Source organism: Gobio gobio, assembly GCF_949357685.1.
Source record: "Gobio gobio genome assembly, chromosome: 13".
Lineage (NCBI taxonomy): Eukaryota > Metazoa > Chordata > Actinopteri > Cypriniformes > Gobionidae > Gobio > Gobio gobio.
Genome location: NC_137106.1, coordinates 21196875 through 21213947, shown reverse-complemented (window position 1 = coordinate 21213947; position 17073 = coordinate 21196875). Strand labels below are relative to the sequence as shown.

The window sequence follows — 17073 nt, the reverse complement described above, 5'->3', positions numbered from 1 at the left end:
TTTCTTCTTCTTCTGCTGAACACAAAAGAAGATATTTTGAAGAATATGGGTAACCATATGGGGTACCCAGAAGAAAGAAAATCATACAGGTTTGGAACTTGAGGGTGAGTAAATGATGACAGAATTTGAACTATTCCTTTACAATAAGTTAACAAAATTTCCTTTGACATTCCAGTCATTGAAAATATTGAAATAAAAAGAAACCATATCGTTAGCCTCATAGCATAATTGCCCAGATCATATTTCAATGTTTTTGGACTTTAGCAATTATACTATGAGGCTATAACGATATACAAAAGACACAATTCTAACCTAACATTTTATTAAATAATATATAGGCCTAATGGTTTAACTTTAATAATAATAACAATTACTTGTTACTGGTTCAAGGTCTAACGTGTGTAAAAAAAAAATGAAATTTTATAAATGTATAAAATAATAATATAACAGAACCATTTGTCCATTTATTTCATATCATTGCAACCACTATGGTATGATCATTTTACTAGCATTTTCAAATGGTGAACTAGGCTACTTAAAAGGTCAAAGTTCAGAGGATGAAGAGGACATTCAAATCATCACGATTCCCTAAAATATACTACAAAGTAAATTAAATTAATTTAAATAGGTTAACCTAACAAAACAGGACAAAATCAGGTTGACACCTATAGCTGAAACTGATATTTTTGAAAAGAGGTCCTACAATAGTTTACAGTGTCTGCTACGACATGTGTAAGTAATACGTGGATTAAAATTTAATCTATTGTTTGGTGGTTGTCTAAATTAAGTTAATTGGATGCCTGACCGCCGGCGCCGTTAAATCTCCAGTTACCTCAGAGGCAGAGCACAGACGAAAACTGGAACACATTTTTTTTTTTTTAAACAAGTAGGCCTACAAATTAACAGTTATGGCGATTCCGTAATATATTGAGTTTGGAAGGGAATTGAGGGTAGGTCTTTACTTGCCACGTTTTGGCATTTTCACAATCTCGTCAAAACAACATCCTGCCTCAAGCACACGGAAAACAACGTTTCAAACAACTGTCAACAACTTCGGCTGTGGTTACTAAAAATTGTGTTTTTATTTCTATGCCTTATTGATTTTTGGTCTTTTCAGCACCACCCCGTGGGTTACAGCAGGATTGGTTCATAATGTCTCGTCGCGGGTTTCATTCACAGCTTTCACCTACCAAAACGGTTACTGTGTTCCGGAACGGAGATGCTTTTTACCCCGGCCGAAGGTTTGTCATCAATCAACGCCAATCATTCACTTTTGACAGCTTTCTGAACACTGTCACTCGAGGCATCACAGCTCCATTTGGGGCAGTGCGAAACATTTACACCCCTAAGGGTCACAGGGTGGTGGATCTGGAACAGCTGGTGCATGGAGAGATATATGTGGCAGCCGGAGCAGAGAGACTTCAAAAGCTGGAGTAAGTTCGTTTATTCATATGGTAATGTTGAAATTATTATAGAAGTAAGTAAACTATTATAGAGTAGGTGTGGTTTTGAGTTGAATGACACATGTTTTCGTTTTATGGGGACCTTCCATAGACAAAATAATTGTTATACTTTACTGTATATTCTATCTCCTAACCCTACCATCACAGAACACTTTCTGCATTTTTACATTTTCAAAAAAAATATTTAGTCTGATTTAAAGCTGTTAAAATGTCTCCACAAGGACAAGGAATTAGGATATTGGCATCTTTGTGGGGACATTTTGTCTCCATAATGTGGGGTTCATCAGGACCACACACACACACACACACACACACACACACACACACACACACACACACACACACACACACACACACACACACACACACATATACACACCGATCAGGCATAACATTATGACCAGGTGAAGTGAATAACACTGATTATCTCTCCATCACTGCACCTGTTAGTGGGTGGGATATATTAGGCAGCAAGTGAACATTTTGTCCTCAAAGTTGATGTGTTAGAAGCAGGAAAAATGGACAAGCGTAAGGATTTGAGTGAGTTTGACAAAGATGGCAAATTATGATGGCTAGATGACTTGGTCAGAGCATCTCCAAAACTGCAGCTCTTGTGGGGTGTTCCCGGTCTGTAGTGGTCAGTATCTATCAAAAGTGGTCTAAGGAAGGAAAAGTGGTGAACCGGCAACTGGGTCATGGGCGGCCAAGGCTCATGCACGTAGTGGAAGTAAAGGCTGGCCCGTGTGGTTCGATAAAACAGACGAGCTACTGTAGCTCAAATTGCTCACAAAGTTTATGCTGGTTCTGATAGAAAGGTGTCAGAATACACATTGCATCGCAGTTTGTTGTGTATGGGGTTGTATAGCCGCAGACCAGTCAGGGTGCCCATGCTGACCCCTGTCCACCGCCTAAAGCGCCAACAGTGGGCACGTGAGCATCAGACTTGGACCACGGAGCAATGAAAGAAGGTGGCCTGGTCTGATCAATCACGTTTTCTTAGCGTAAGTGACGCGTGTGCGTCACATATCTGGGGAACACATGGTACCATGATGCAGGACTGTTTTGGCAGCAAAAGGGGGACCAACACAATATTAGGAAGGTGGTCATAATGCTATGCCTGATTGGTGTATATATAGGCCAATATGTTTATTTTTTTATAATTTTTTTATCTTAGTCATGTGGTGGGCCAAATCAAAAGTCATGACAGACCAACTTTGGTCTGCAGGCCAAAGTTTGGGCATCTTTGGGTTTATTTCATCTATCGAGTACACAGCACAGCTTACAATGAAACCTTGAGTGTGGTCCTGGTAAACCCTACATTATGGGGACAAAATATACACACAATGATGGCAATTCCTTGGTTGTACAGGGAAAAGATTCAGAGCTTCCTCATATCGACAAACGTAAATTTTATAACAGCCTTAAATCTGGAAATATAATGCTTATTTTAATAACTGAAGATGTTTCTAAACAGAGGAAAAAATTTTTTCTAGCAGATGTCATTTCTTGCTTAATTTGTGTTAATTGTGACCTGGTTGCCATAATATATTACTTACTTTGTTATGAAATGTACGTTTCAAAGCCATGAAAATATTATACTTTTTAAATATTTATTAAGTTATGTATATTAACATGAACAATATTGGATGTTTTTTTTTATTATTATTATGTTAACTATACTTTCTCTCTCCTTTATTCTTTGATAGCTATCATCATATAACACAGAAACCACCAAATAAGAAAAGGGAACTGGTAAGAGTCTTGGAACCACAGTATTCAAAACATTTTGTTATCATGATATCATACTATATTTGATATTTCATCTAAATAATCTTTCCTTTTCAGTGAGTTTGTTTGAGTACATATATCAGAACAGTAAAGGGGAAGCAAATATCTGAGTCAAATCATGACATGTTTGCAGTATGATCATTTGTTCCACATCCTACATCATTATTGACTCTGATACATCTCTCTGATAGAATATCACTGCAAGGTTTCTCCAGACTGTAGCGGATGACTGATTTCATGCCTCTTGTTGCTGAAAACCATAAAGTCAACGTGTATTGATCTCCATTTGAGTCAGCTGTTTCACTCCATTTCAAACTATCAGGGAGCCAATGTCTGGAGCACTCAAAGTTTTCTGACTACTCATAAAATTATTTTAGAAAATTATTTACTGTAGTCAGCATTCACTAAATGTTCTTTGCAAATGCTCCCCTCTGATTTATTTTCATTTTCTAATGTATACAGTAATGTCATATTCCATAATGCTTTGTTCCCTTTTCCACAAGCTATCTTTACGCACAAGAACCCACCGAAGGACAAGTGTTTTCCATCTTTATTCGGTCATTAAATGTCCCTCTCATGTTTTTGGAAGTAATGAAACAAATAGTTATTTTCTTTCCTATACTCCTATACTAAAAGCAGTGATTATATTATGTTATTAATACAATTTAGAACTATCTGTTGGATAATTCTAGTGCAATGTAGTGCTCAGCCCTGCTCTTGAGTTTTATTTTCCTGTAGATTTCAGTTCCACTCCTGTGCACACACCACTTGTAATTTTCATATAAACCCTGGTTCAGGTTTTTTTTGTTGAAGTTGGAGCGAATCTCTGCAGGAAGGTATACTATAATGAACAGAAGCTAGTGTATATAAGCATCACAATACCAAAATATTTGTTATCTAAGGGTACGTGTATGCAAAATCAATGTACTAAAAACGGAAAATCATTGCGTTTTTCTCGTACAGACAAGAACTCTGTCAAAATGATCCCCAGTCACATGGATCCGCGAAAAACAACTAAACGCTGTATTCTGCTGCCAGGCCAGTAGTTGGCACTGTCACATCGTAAAGAAACACTATACACGCACAGACTGTGGGTGCTTCTCATTTCTAATTTGTGCATCCTTGTTTCCTTTCCTTGCGTCTCAGCTCCACCCCCCATAGGATGCGAGGGAAGGCTGTAAGGATAGAAAATGAGGACCGTGGAATCTAAGGAAAGCTTATTTGTATATTGGAATATTCTTGATCACTCGAGTGTCACTTCATCAGCTGTGCTCAAGTGATCTATGTTGTTAAGGTTTGGTTATCTAATAAATTCTTAATAAATAATAATGACGCAAACTGCCGTGTAGAAATATGTGAGATGTATGGTTTATTTAAAGGTGCATGGTGTAATATTTAGGAGGATCAATTGACAGAAATTACAATATAATATACATAAAACATTTTTTATTGTATAAATACCTTACATAATGAACTGCTATGTTTTTATTACCTTGGAATGAGCCATTTCTATCTACATACAACACGGGTCGCCTTACAGGGAAGTCGCCATTTTGTGCCACCATTTTCTTCGAAAGGGAGGGGTGAGCGGTTGCAAACCTCACCTTTAGATGCCGCTAAAATTTACACAGTGCACCTTTAAATTGTAAAGGAAAAACATAAATTAAAAGTATTGTGACAGAGGTGAAGAGGGAGGAGAATTTACACGTGCGTCAGGTTTCTCGTCAAGAAAGACTTGCACTTTGAAACCCGTTTTCAAAAATATGAAATATGAAAGTATGTTTTCAGGCCCCTGAAAATGTAAATGAACAGCCAAAACGCATAAACAGCCACTAAAAGACTCCCAAGATTTATACTGATTCTAAGCAATTTGAATAATGCATTTTAAAATCAATAAAATCAAATAGATGCAAGTAGTTAATAATAAACTATGCCATGTTTTTGAGTGCAGAAATCGGACCTGTTTCATTTATATATGTATGACTGACAAATATGCATCACATTGAGTTTATTAGTTTGTTTATGGTAAAACTGCATAATCCAAATCGATGGAAAAATCCAAAAGGATAATTTTTACATGTTCATCATTGGAGTCTCTGTGAACATAAAAACAGTTAAGTCACTCTCAGCTGTTTTGTATAGACCTTATGTAGCTCCGCCCCTTTTCAGCGATGCGCTCGTTGTCTTTTAATTTCCGGTTTTGTATTTCCACAGCGATCTTACGTATTTATGAATAACCTGCTCTTTTTAAACTCTTCTCGGTCTACTGACATTTGTTAAGACATCTGCTTTAAACATGACAATGCTCATGATAACTTTCGTTAACTCTACAATAAGCAAATCTACTTCACCAGCGAATTATTATTTGACAACGATGCCATAGAAATATACAGATTTACCGCAAAAACGGAAGTTCAAAGACAAAATTCTAAAGATGGCTGCGTGCTTGTTTCTCTGGCGCATAAGGTCTATAGGGTCCAAGAAGACGCAGGCTTGGTACTATTCAAAGTTTGGACTATTTGAAGTGACTTATTAAGCTAATAGTTTTTACAACCTTCCTCAGAAACCAAAAATGCAGTGGACCATAATAGAGCAATAATCATAAAAATACCCACTTAGAGTGACTTTGCTTGAGGTTATGGCACTATATGTCACTGTCTGTCGCCCTTTTAGCTCCTTGTTTCCGTCTGTACAACAACCAACATAGCATTTAAGACGTCTGATTGAAGAAAACCAGATGTGTAAGTGCCCTAAATGAGTAGTGGAACAGTTATTGTCAGTGATGCTCAGCGGGGTCCTGTTCATTTGTCTCCACTGCAGATCCAACCTGTAGTTCACAGCAGAATAATTGTCCCAGCTCGATGGAAGAGAATCAGTAATGAGTCGTGCACCATCAAGTGAGCCCTGCTTTTAATGTGTCCCCATTGGATGTCTTCAATGGCAAACCCTCAGGCTACGGCAAAGTCTAATTCTTTAAAACGGTCTATAATACTGTCTAATGGTATAAAATCAGACCAATGTTATCTGCTTTATTTAATTATTTATGTCTAACGACATCTAATTTTCTTGCATGTTGTTAATTATCAAAGGATCATTTTTGGAAGCACAAATGTGTGGATTGAGTTCCTAAGTGCCAACTTTGATTATATTTTATAGTGTTTTTACCAATGGACATATCTTGGTTCCTCCAGCACGGGTGCTGATTCCAAAACACACGCTTGCTAGCTGGGAAAACGTATTGGCCATGGTGACCGAGAAAGTTCACCTTCGCACTGGAGCTGTGCACAGGTATGTGCTGCATTCATGAAACGAACATGCAAAAGGAAAGACAATGTTGAGCGATTTCAATCCTTCCAGATTGTGCATGCTGAATGGGAAGCCTTTACGTGGAGCATATGAGCTGCAGAACAACCACTGTTATGTTGCTGTTGGGGCAGAGAGGTTCCGGCCTTTGCCTTATCATCTGGTTCCAAGCAGCATCACTGATGTGTAAGGACGATTATGAGACAAGATAATTGCAGTGATGCAGATGTATAATGCCCTTTTATTGCACTTTCTTATAGTAAAATTTGTCATAGTTTGCTCACCTTATGCAGCTTATAACCCGTTTTACTTTCTTTCTTCCATGGAGTAAAAAAGGAGAGGGACTATGGAAAAGCAGTCAACTTATGAAGCCTTATGATTGATTATATGCAGAAATGTGAACAAATGACACTACTGTTTGAGTTTGGAGCTCTTAAGATTTTGTAATGTTTTTGAAAGAAGTGTATTTATTTGATCAAAAATAAAAACGTTTTAAAATGCAATTTATTATACAAAACTAGGCAGCCATTACTCCAGTCTTCAGTGTCACATGATCCTTCACATAATCATGAAACATTTCTTATTATTATTAATGTTAAAAACAGTTGTGCGGCTTCATTTTTGGGGGGAAAACGATGATACTTTTGTGGAATAAAATAATTTTTCTTTAAAAAAAATCTTACTGACCCCAAACTTGAATGGTAGGTTATATTGTATAGAAGAAAGACAATAAATCTAGAAATAAAGTAAAGATGAATATATTAGTAAATACCAGATTAAATTAACATTAAAAATGCATATCTTAAATTACACCATTGAATCATAGAATTAATACAAATGCCAGAACTGACATAATAAAACGGATTTCTGGTTTCAAAATATTTCGTTTTTTTTTTCTTCATGGAAGAAAGAAAGGAAACAGGCTTGGAACAACCAGAAGATAAGTATGTGATAACAGATAAAAAATTAAAAAAAAATCCTTTTCCTTTTTTTTTAGGATCAACAATGGCATTCTTCCAGTGCAAAAAAAAGGAAAACAAAACAGAACTTTGGTAAGGATAATGAGAAAATATTATCAAACTATTTCATAGATAAAATATGCATATTATGGCATGGGTGTGATGTTTTATTATGTAAATATCTAATAAAAATGCTGGTATTGATTTTGCATGTCATTGGCTAATAGGCTAATTTTTCATAAGGCAGGGATGAACACAGGCAAACAGGCGTGTTTTGGCAGTGTAATGTGCCACATTAGTATTATTTGCTCTCTTGAACAGTAATATGGAGATTAAATATAAAACAGAGCTAATGTCCTGAACTAGTTTACAAGACACCAATCTTGATCATCACCCATCTCTTTCCCCTCTGACCGAACCCAGTTAGCGAGAAAATTTCAATTTGGACCAGAAATAAATTGACTACTGTTCATTAGTTCTGAAGATCAGATACTTGAGAAAAATGTTACCGTCACAGTATCTCAATGTCTCCAATCAGGCTGATCTGTGGCCGTGTGAGTTGGGAGTGGGTACATTCCCCTCATCAATCACTGTCTGTAGGAGGTATTGAGTTCTTCTCACCTCTCCTTTTTCAAACTGTCCCAATGCTCAGAGTTTGTGTTACTTGATCAAGTGAGAGCCAAACTCCCTCACCGGGGGAAGGCGCTGAAACCCTCCCCTGTACCCACGGAATGAGGATAAATTGTTTTGTGATAGTGTGCATGTTGACTTGATGCTTTGGGATGGTCCAGACTACAATAAGAGCTAGACCTGGCAAATAAGTGATGGAGAAAAAATACACACTTAGTGGACTGGGACCCGGAGCTCTCCAAAGTAAAGTTTGAAACATCTGGTTATTGTAAATAAGAGAAATGACAGCTAACTGTTTGCCTGTTGATGTTACAAGGGAAAGAACTTGTGGTTGCCCCATGTCTAATTGATTTCTCATGCTTCATCAACTTCATTGAGTGGAGGAAATAATTTGAAGAAAGTGGCCAATTATCTTTGATACAATGAAGATGGAATAGCAATCAAAGTCTCATCAAAGTGTCATTAAATTCCAAGGTGTAGGTCCATAATCTGTTTACATTTACCTGTAATCTGTATTCGTTGAGAGGAAAACAAACACTTTAATGCATATTAGTTTTCCCTTCAGAGAATTTAATAGTAATTCAAAGCGCTACCAGATAAATAATTTGATGCATTTTATTTCATTTGTGACATGACAGGGCGTGCTGTGTTTGGGGGATTTAAATGTAAAGGCTTATTTTTGCATGTTTGAATTTAATTGTATTTTGTATTATGCGTTTGAATATCTTTACAAAACATTTAAATGTTATATATATCATATAATATATAGTTATATATTATATATATTATTAAAATATTTTAAATAAATTGGTTATAATATTTTATTATATTTATTTATATTATAAATTATTTACCTTTCAATTAAAAAAAAATGTCAGCAAGAATGCATTAAATTGATCAAAAGTGACTAAACACTTTGAACACTTTTAACTTTCTGTTCGTGAAAAAATGCTGGAAAAAAAATCCTATGGTTCCAATAATTATCAAATTATCATTCTATATTGTAATCAATCAAATAAATGCAGATTTTGTGAACATAAGAAAAATTAAAACATTGAAAGGTAGTGTAAATAAATAAATAAATTATATAAATATTAAATAAAAATGATACATTTTCAGAAGCTTTAAAATGTTATACTAAAAATCATGTAAAGGTTATAAAAAGATATTTGTAAAAAAAAAGGAAAAATAAATTCCATAATTACAGCAAGTTCTGCATCCTTTCTTTTAATACAAAGCATGGTATTTCCTCTTCGTAGCATCCTTTCTACAGATTATTTACCACAGGAGGGAGACAAAGACTCAGCTTTGGTCTCCATCAACCACCTCTTCCAAAACACCGTTCTTTTATCCTTGTGGCTGCTTACATTATCCAATGATGTCATCCCAATATATTCTTCCGTAATTCAATTTCATTATCAAAATGTTGATAATGAAATTGAATTACGGAAGAATCTGTCTCGTCTTCTTCAAGCAATCGATAAAGTATATTTAAGTCTATATTTTATTGTCATGTAAACTGCATGGAGGGAACTGTGTATTATTAGAAATCTCAGTAGGTTTTTTTTTCTTTTCTTCATGTGACAGAGTTGGCACTGCACCGGCAGATGAAAGCAGTAGCACGGCATTTGGTGTTTATTCTCCTACTGGCCTAACAGATGTTGAGCTAGGTGTCAGCAAAGTTGACAGGGGTGGAAAAGTGCAAAAGCGACAAAGATGATCACACCCCCTTGTACTAGGGGCCACGTATCTGTGACGGTGACATGCAGAGGCAGTAAAGCTGTCCCAGACCCTTTCTGTGCCACTGGAGGTCAAAGCTGTCTCCTCGTATCTCAGATGACTTGCTCATGTCAGACCTACTGCCGTCCCTGTGGAGGGCTTCCTGTTTTGAAGAAACATTGGTTTCTCAAGGGGATTGGTAGAGACCTATCCAGCTGCTCTCTGTCAGGCCTGTCCTGCTTGGCAGGGGGTGTGTTTCACTGAAACATCGGGGGGTCTTCCACGCCTGGCTTCAGAGTCATTATCACATCGCTCTGGTTTTAAGCTACCATCCCCCAGCTTTTGCTGTACTTCCATGCTTCAGTTAGTAGGGTATTACAACCTGTTCTTAGGCCTTGTGGAAGCCTGGTATCAAGATCCTTATCAGCAGATCCCATTACATGTGGTCAGCTGAGACTTGTTGCATTTAATACCTAATACTAACATGCAGATGTCTCAAAACCTTTTGAACCTTGCTTACACCTGTTTTTGGTGTTGTCCTGTTTAAAATGATTAAAATAGGCCTTATTTGGCCTATCAAATGCCTATTTGGCCTAGGCTTTTTTCTACATACTTTTAACCTTACAAACTGAACTGAGACTTTCTACCTCTAAACGCCTTTGTTGAATGAAAACTAGTCTCACTTAAAGGCCCACTGAAATCAAAATAAAGTTTTTTAGCTTTTAGTATGATTATCTTAGCCTTAGGGTTATGAATAAGCTGGTGTGTTCCAAAACAATGACAAAATTTGCATTTAGGAGATATAAGCATTCAAAACTTAGTCTCTCACTTCCGTTAAAACAAATCACAGATTTTGATGACATCATTTCAGACTTCACCTTCTCATCAAATCTTCTGTCCAATCAAATGCGCTCTAGAATCTGAAGTCCCGCCCCCTGCATTATAAATAGCCCCTTAACTGCGTCTGAAAACAGTCAGTTCACGCATTTACTATTTTCTACATGGTGAACGGCACAAAGCGCACTATACATGCGATAGGAAACAATTCAGACAGTGTAAATATGCTTTCAGTTGAGGCGAATGAAGTCTGGGTTCACAATAGTTTCACGCGCACCGCAGCAGCGCACACACATAGTTTAGAGCAGAGCCGTTGACTACAGATACGAGAGCGCAGCGCGGATCATATGCACGAGTCGTCGCAGACAACAAAACATATCGGACCCATTTAAATGCTGCACAGAATGCTGTATTTCGAAGAGATATTGAAGAGATTATGATGATAAAAGGTTAGATTCGGAGGAAACTGGCTTTAAAAAAACAGAAAGGCTAGTCAAACTGTGGTAATAACGAAACGCTATTGGCTGTTTCAAAAAAAGGGAGGAGCTGCTAACAGCTGGAGCCGTTTTAGGGGAAATTACGTCAACACATTGAATAATGCTGCACGTTCCAAGGCACTTCAGTGGGCCTTTAAACCAGGTTCACACTGTGCGATTTTGGCCACAACAAATGTTGAGAATCCTAAAAGATTCCTCTGATCCTAGGACCTAGGCCAAAATCTGGAGTCTTTGATTGCTAATTTGACATGTTTGCTGACAAAATCGTACAGTGTGCAAACCGCTTTTGTCAGACTTTAGTCTGTGAGCATAAAGTCTGGTCCACACTGTAGCTTATGCAGCTGTCATGTGCATTACAATTATCATAAATGCAAGTTTCCTAGCTGGAAATTGGACATGAACAGCCTCTCATGTCGTATTTATGACTGGAGAACTCAAGTTTCCAGGTAAGGGTGGGCCATAAACTTTAAACATGCTGGAGAGAACTATTGCTGTAGTGATGGTTAAGTTTTATTAGTGTTTCCCTCAAACATCTACATTGATTTATTGGCGTTACAGTCATATATTTACGTATACAAATATCCATTTGGTGCATTGAATTTATTGTATGCAAAACCCATTTATTTGATTGAAATTCAAGAATTGTCTGCAAAATGACTATCTAGCGAGCCCGATCTCACGAAAATGCGTATAAATAATACGAGTGTGCAATCTCGTGGAATGTATGCATATGGTACGCCGTGTTTCGCGTGCATATGATACGCACTTTATGGCGTATTATACGTACGAACCCCTACCCTCACCCTACCCAAAAGCGTGTCATATACACGCCATAAAGTGCGTATCATATGCACGTGAAAAACTGCGTAGCATATGCACGCCAAAACTCCTTTTGGCGTATACATTCCATGAGATTGCACACTCGTACTATTGATACGCATTGAAAGGTGATGAAGTTTTTCCGGGCACAACAACCAGCACTGGATTCGCTAGCTACAGCCCTGCCTCCATGATTCGTATTCTTTCCAACATCAAATCACCTGAATGTGACAAATTCGTAATTATGACTTGAGAAGTGGAAAATTAGACATTTTTGGATGGCACGTAAAGGCAGCAAAGTCTGGTCTAAAATTGCACACTTGATGGGAAGAGTTTATCAGACCAACATGTAAAGTGACCAACCACAGTTTATTTTGTTTTTTCATGCCTTTTTAGAGGTGGGTTTATCTGAAACCGATACCATAGATAGCACAATATTAGATAAAAACGCATGGCACGTGCACTTAGGGTCCGATTCCACTTTTGCTAGTTTAACGACGGAAAAAATGGTCGGCACCAGGCGCATGGTCCAAAAGGGTTGTACCTAGTCTCTTAAAGGTCCTGTTCTTCGTGATCCCATTTTTCAAACTTTAGTTAGTGTGTAATGTTGCTGTTAGAGCATAAATAATACCTGTAAAATGATAAAGCTCAAAGTTCAATGCCAAGCGAGATATTTTATTTAACAGAAGTTCCCTTTCAAAGCCTACAGCGAACGGCCGGTTTGGACTACATCCTGGTACTTCCTGCTTTAATTACGTCAGTAGAACAGTTTGTTGACTAACCTCCGCCCACAAGAATACGCAAAAAAGGGGGCGTGGTCTTGTTGCTCCCTCGTGGAGAAGAGGAAGTGTTGCGTTCGGTTCGGTTCGGTTGCGTTTGTGCATTGTCGTCCAGACGCTGTTATTTTCATCCCGGAGTCAAATCACCTTTGTTTGGCCTTCAGGGGCTGTAGTTTGAGCGTGTTCATCTCCCCGTTGTGGTAAGAGGCGTGACCTTCCTGGGCAACGTGCCCTACGCTGCTGTCGAATCACAACACGGGCACCGCTGGCACAATCAGAACTCGTTACGTGTTTCTGAAGGAGGGACTTCATAGAACGAGGAAATTCTCAGGCCGTTTTGAGGACAGTGAAAACAGCGGTATACAGATAAGTAAATTGTGTGAAAAATACTGTGTTTTTTTACACATGAAACATGAACACATGTTATATGGCAGACTGTAAACACAATCAAAGCTTAAAAAAAAACACGAAAAACGGGACCTTTAATGTATCATGGGTGTGTTTTGGGCGTAACGTGCAATAAACCAATTATAGTCTCATCTACCATTCCATTTAAAAGCCAGTTGCGCTTGCACTATGGCGGATTCGCTATTTACATGGCGGAATTTGCAAGGGGAAAGACTGAATGCTTATCCAGAGACTTTTATTTTTAATATTTAAAAATGTTTTTGTGCTTCTGTACATCCCTGTGTGTGTAACAAGCAGAGTGTACGCGCGTTGTGCACCCGCCTATAGGTGCATATTACTAATGCACCCTTTAAATAACACAAAAAATGTTGTTGGTCAATGCCTCAATGCCAATAGCAACGTGCCAACAATGCACCTGAGAGTTCAGATCAGTACGCCCATGGGCAAACAGATGGGCGCGAGTGCATTTGCTATTTAAACAACGTGGCGCTGGATGTGAAAATGATAGCTTATTATCCAATAATAATAAATACAGACACAATATAGAGCTCTGCTTTTGAGTAGGCCTATCTGGTTTACCTTCTACTGAGTAATTTAAACAAAACTCTTGAGTATATTCTTCAAAGAGTGGATGGCATAAACCTGGCATCACATCCAGGTAAATCCAGTAATTTATTCTGCAAAAGCACACATTGTATTAACCCAGTACCTTCTAAACATATCTATGTTTCCAGGCGGACTTATGAACCTCAATGGACTAGTGAAATTGCAAAACCAGCCAATCAGATTGGAACTGGCAGTTTTTGAGTGGTATTGGCAGTTTTGTGCAACATGAATCAGACGATCAGTAAACGGACTGAGTGTCAGTCCGTTGGGAGGCTGTCTGAAGCTGGGATTAAATGAAAATTGACTTTGAACACTTCAAAAACTCACTTGCTCTCAGTAATATAGTTGTATGCCTTATTTTTGACAACAACCTCTTGAGTTCATGAGTTTACAGCATTATTTCCAAGTTTTCAGATTGAGAATCAGACAGTCAGTGAACTGAACAGACTGAGTGTGAGTCCGTTCGGAGGCTGTCTGAAGCTGGCATTAAATTGACCTTGAACTCTTCAAAAACTCACTTTATATCTTATTTTTCACAACAGCCTCTTGATTTTACAAGTTTACAGCATTATTTTCATCAATGTTTTCAGATTGTGAATTACGCACGCTCATCCTGAAAGTTTCATTGATGAACTTGAATTCTGAATGAATTCTGACTTACTCAATTCCAGCAGAACTTTTGGCAGTGCTGTTGTTTTATTTCTCCTTTGCCCACCAACAGCTGTTCAAATTCAAAAGGATGTCAGGCAGAGTTTGCTTTAAAAAAGCAAGTGAATAGAACAAATATTCAGCTATTCCCCAGGCCCCATGTTAGTGGGCTTGCAAACACCATTGCTCGAAGTGTGTACCACTGGAAGACGGAGATCAGTGAAGTACCCCCAAGCTGCCTCTCCATGGAGCCAACTAACAGTGGCAAGAGCTGGAGAAAAATGTATTAAGCCTTCTCTTTCCCTCACTGTGCCAGAAATGGCTCACCTTGCTCCCAATGGTAGATCCAGTATGCAGTGCCTGCTGGAAGAAAATTACCTTTTGTGGGAGTATTAATTCAGACATGCATCCTGCTGTCAAAGCATCACTCTAAACTCCTCTTCCCACTGTTCTGTCTCTCTCTGTGTCTCCAGTGCCCCAGTCTTCTTTTTTCATCATCAATAACTGTCTGCTGTCTGCTGAAGAATAAGTTATTCCCCCACAAGTCTCTTTTTTAAAGCTTGTTTGGATCCTCATTGTTTGATCTGGCTTGATAAATAAGACTATTGCAGTTAGAAATTCATGACTGCCCTGTTTCATCAATAAATGATTAGTTTGCTGTGCTCTCTGGTGATTGATAGGTTGTGCATGGGATGTATTGGAACCAGATGAATTCAATACCGTGCCGGTCGCTGGGGAGCTACAAAGCATATCAGCTCATGAAAAATTGAGGTCAATGGAAAATGTGAAAAAGAGAGTAAAAGAGAAGAACGAGCTGTGCTCGAAACACAGTTGTTTCTTGTTATCAGCGGATTGTAGACACACTTTAAGCATCAGATCGAATCAAAGCCATGCATGGTCTTTATTTGAAGATTGCTTTCTCTACCCTTAGTTCGCAAAACCAGGAGTGGACGTCGCCGGCTCTGTTTTTTACGCCAAACAGCCTGAGCAGGGCACGAAAATCCCAGATTTCTTCGCTATGCCGGGTGAGTGTGGCAAGTCGTGATACGATTTTCCTTCTGTCTCCCTGGAGTTCCATTTCCCTGCTCTTCCTTTGCCAGATAGAGGCGTTTTACATAATTGCTGATAGGCACTGTGGCTGTTGTTTTTGTAGAAGTCTTATTTTCTCCTCCCTTCGCTTCGTCTTTCTCTTATACCATCTCTGCTGTGTGATTGTGATGCATTTATGATTAAGGGAGTGAGAGAGAGTGGCAAAAAAGAGGGATCTTGTACTCTTGCATTGGTACAGCGAGCACAGGCGTGTGTGCGCCACAAATTGCTTTGAATTGACAGGCTGTTCTCTAAAGCCCACCTACATTAGGGAAATACACTCTCATTCTTGGATAGGATGCCGTCCTGTGAGAGGAATATTAAAGCTCAGCATGGATTCAAATGCTGCGAAGGGCTTTAAATCATAGATAAATTTAATCAGGCCATTTTGTTTAAATGTATGCAAGTGCCTTGTTAGCTATGCCAGGGAAAACAAAATGTTTCCATTTTTTTCTGATAGGTAATCAAAATGTTCATAAGTTATTCATGAAAAATCTCTCTCTCATTCTCTCTGATTTTTTCTCTATATTGGTTTCTGTTCTTTTGCTTTCATTCACCAAGTCTCTCTCACTCTGTAGCATATAGCCTATACTAGAGACTTATATTGTAGTATTTTTTTTTTACGGAAATGTTTCTTGAGCACCAAATCATCACAATAGAATGACTCCTGAAGGATCATGTGACACTGAAGACTGGAGTAATGATGCTGAAAATGCAGCTTTGCCATCACAGGAATAAATTACATTTGGTGACACTTAGTATAGAGTAATAATGCACTTACAAATCATTAACAAACTATTAGTTTATAGTTAATTCATAGTTTATTTATTGTAGTCTCTACATTGTTTCAAAAAGTTCATGAAGAGATTGTCGAACGAATCCATATGAATTGAGTGGTTTATTCCAAATTTTATGAAGAGACTTTATATGATGAATTGCTTTATATGATGAACAGATTTAGGCTTTTATCAACATGTCCTCCAACCAATACGCCTATATAGGTCGGTTGTCACTCTGAAATATGATCCATAGGAGCGTTTACTAAAGTAGCGCCTCTATCGACAACAGGACACTTTCATTTTAATGCTTTGTTTCCTTTTATTTGCATCATATTTCGGGTTTTGCGTAGCTCAATTGATAGAGCAATGCAAAATACAACATAATGTAATCATGTGATCATGCAATCGTGGGTTCGATCCCATGGAACACGTGCTCATAAAGTGTATGGACTATAAATCACTGGGTAGGTTTAAGGTTGGGGTGGGTGTAGATGTTAATAAAAAAATATTTTTGCTAAATGGAAATATGACAAATAGTGATAAAAAGTCAACACATTGCATTTAAATGAACACGCATTTTGATTGGTAATGACAGTCATACGTCATTTCATGACGACAGACGTAACACGACACTGTCATTATTTTTACGTCAGCTAGAGGACATGACTTAAAAACGTAAATAAAGGTCGTAATAAGGTGCTTGAAAAACAACCTATAGAGTAGGGTTGTGCCGATGGACGATATCATCG

General features: G+C 38.0%; 1 protein-coding gene across 1 annotated transcript in view; it reads left to right on the top strand.

Annotated features, from left to right (window-relative positions):
- Positions 1 to 1152: 1152 nt before the first annotated feature.
- dcdc2c (doublecortin domain containing 2C) overlaps positions 1153 to 17073 on the top strand; it is a gene marked incomplete at its 5' end in the record, with an annotated part of 31596 nt that continues 15675 nt past the window's right edge. Inside the window, 7 exons of the mRNA XM_079833997.1 lie at positions 1153 to 1433; positions 3170 to 3215; positions 6072 to 6148; positions 6408 to 6539; positions 6609 to 6740; positions 7552 to 7606; positions 15388 to 15481. Of these exons, the coding sequence (XP_079690123.1) occupies positions 1153 to 1433; positions 3170 to 3215; positions 6072 to 6148; positions 6408 to 6539; positions 6609 to 6740; positions 7552 to 7606; positions 15388 to 15481 (817 nt within the window). The remainder of the gene's footprint in view (positions 1434 to 3169; positions 3216 to 6071; positions 6149 to 6407; positions 6540 to 6608; positions 6741 to 7551; positions 7607 to 15387; positions 15482 to 17073) is intronic.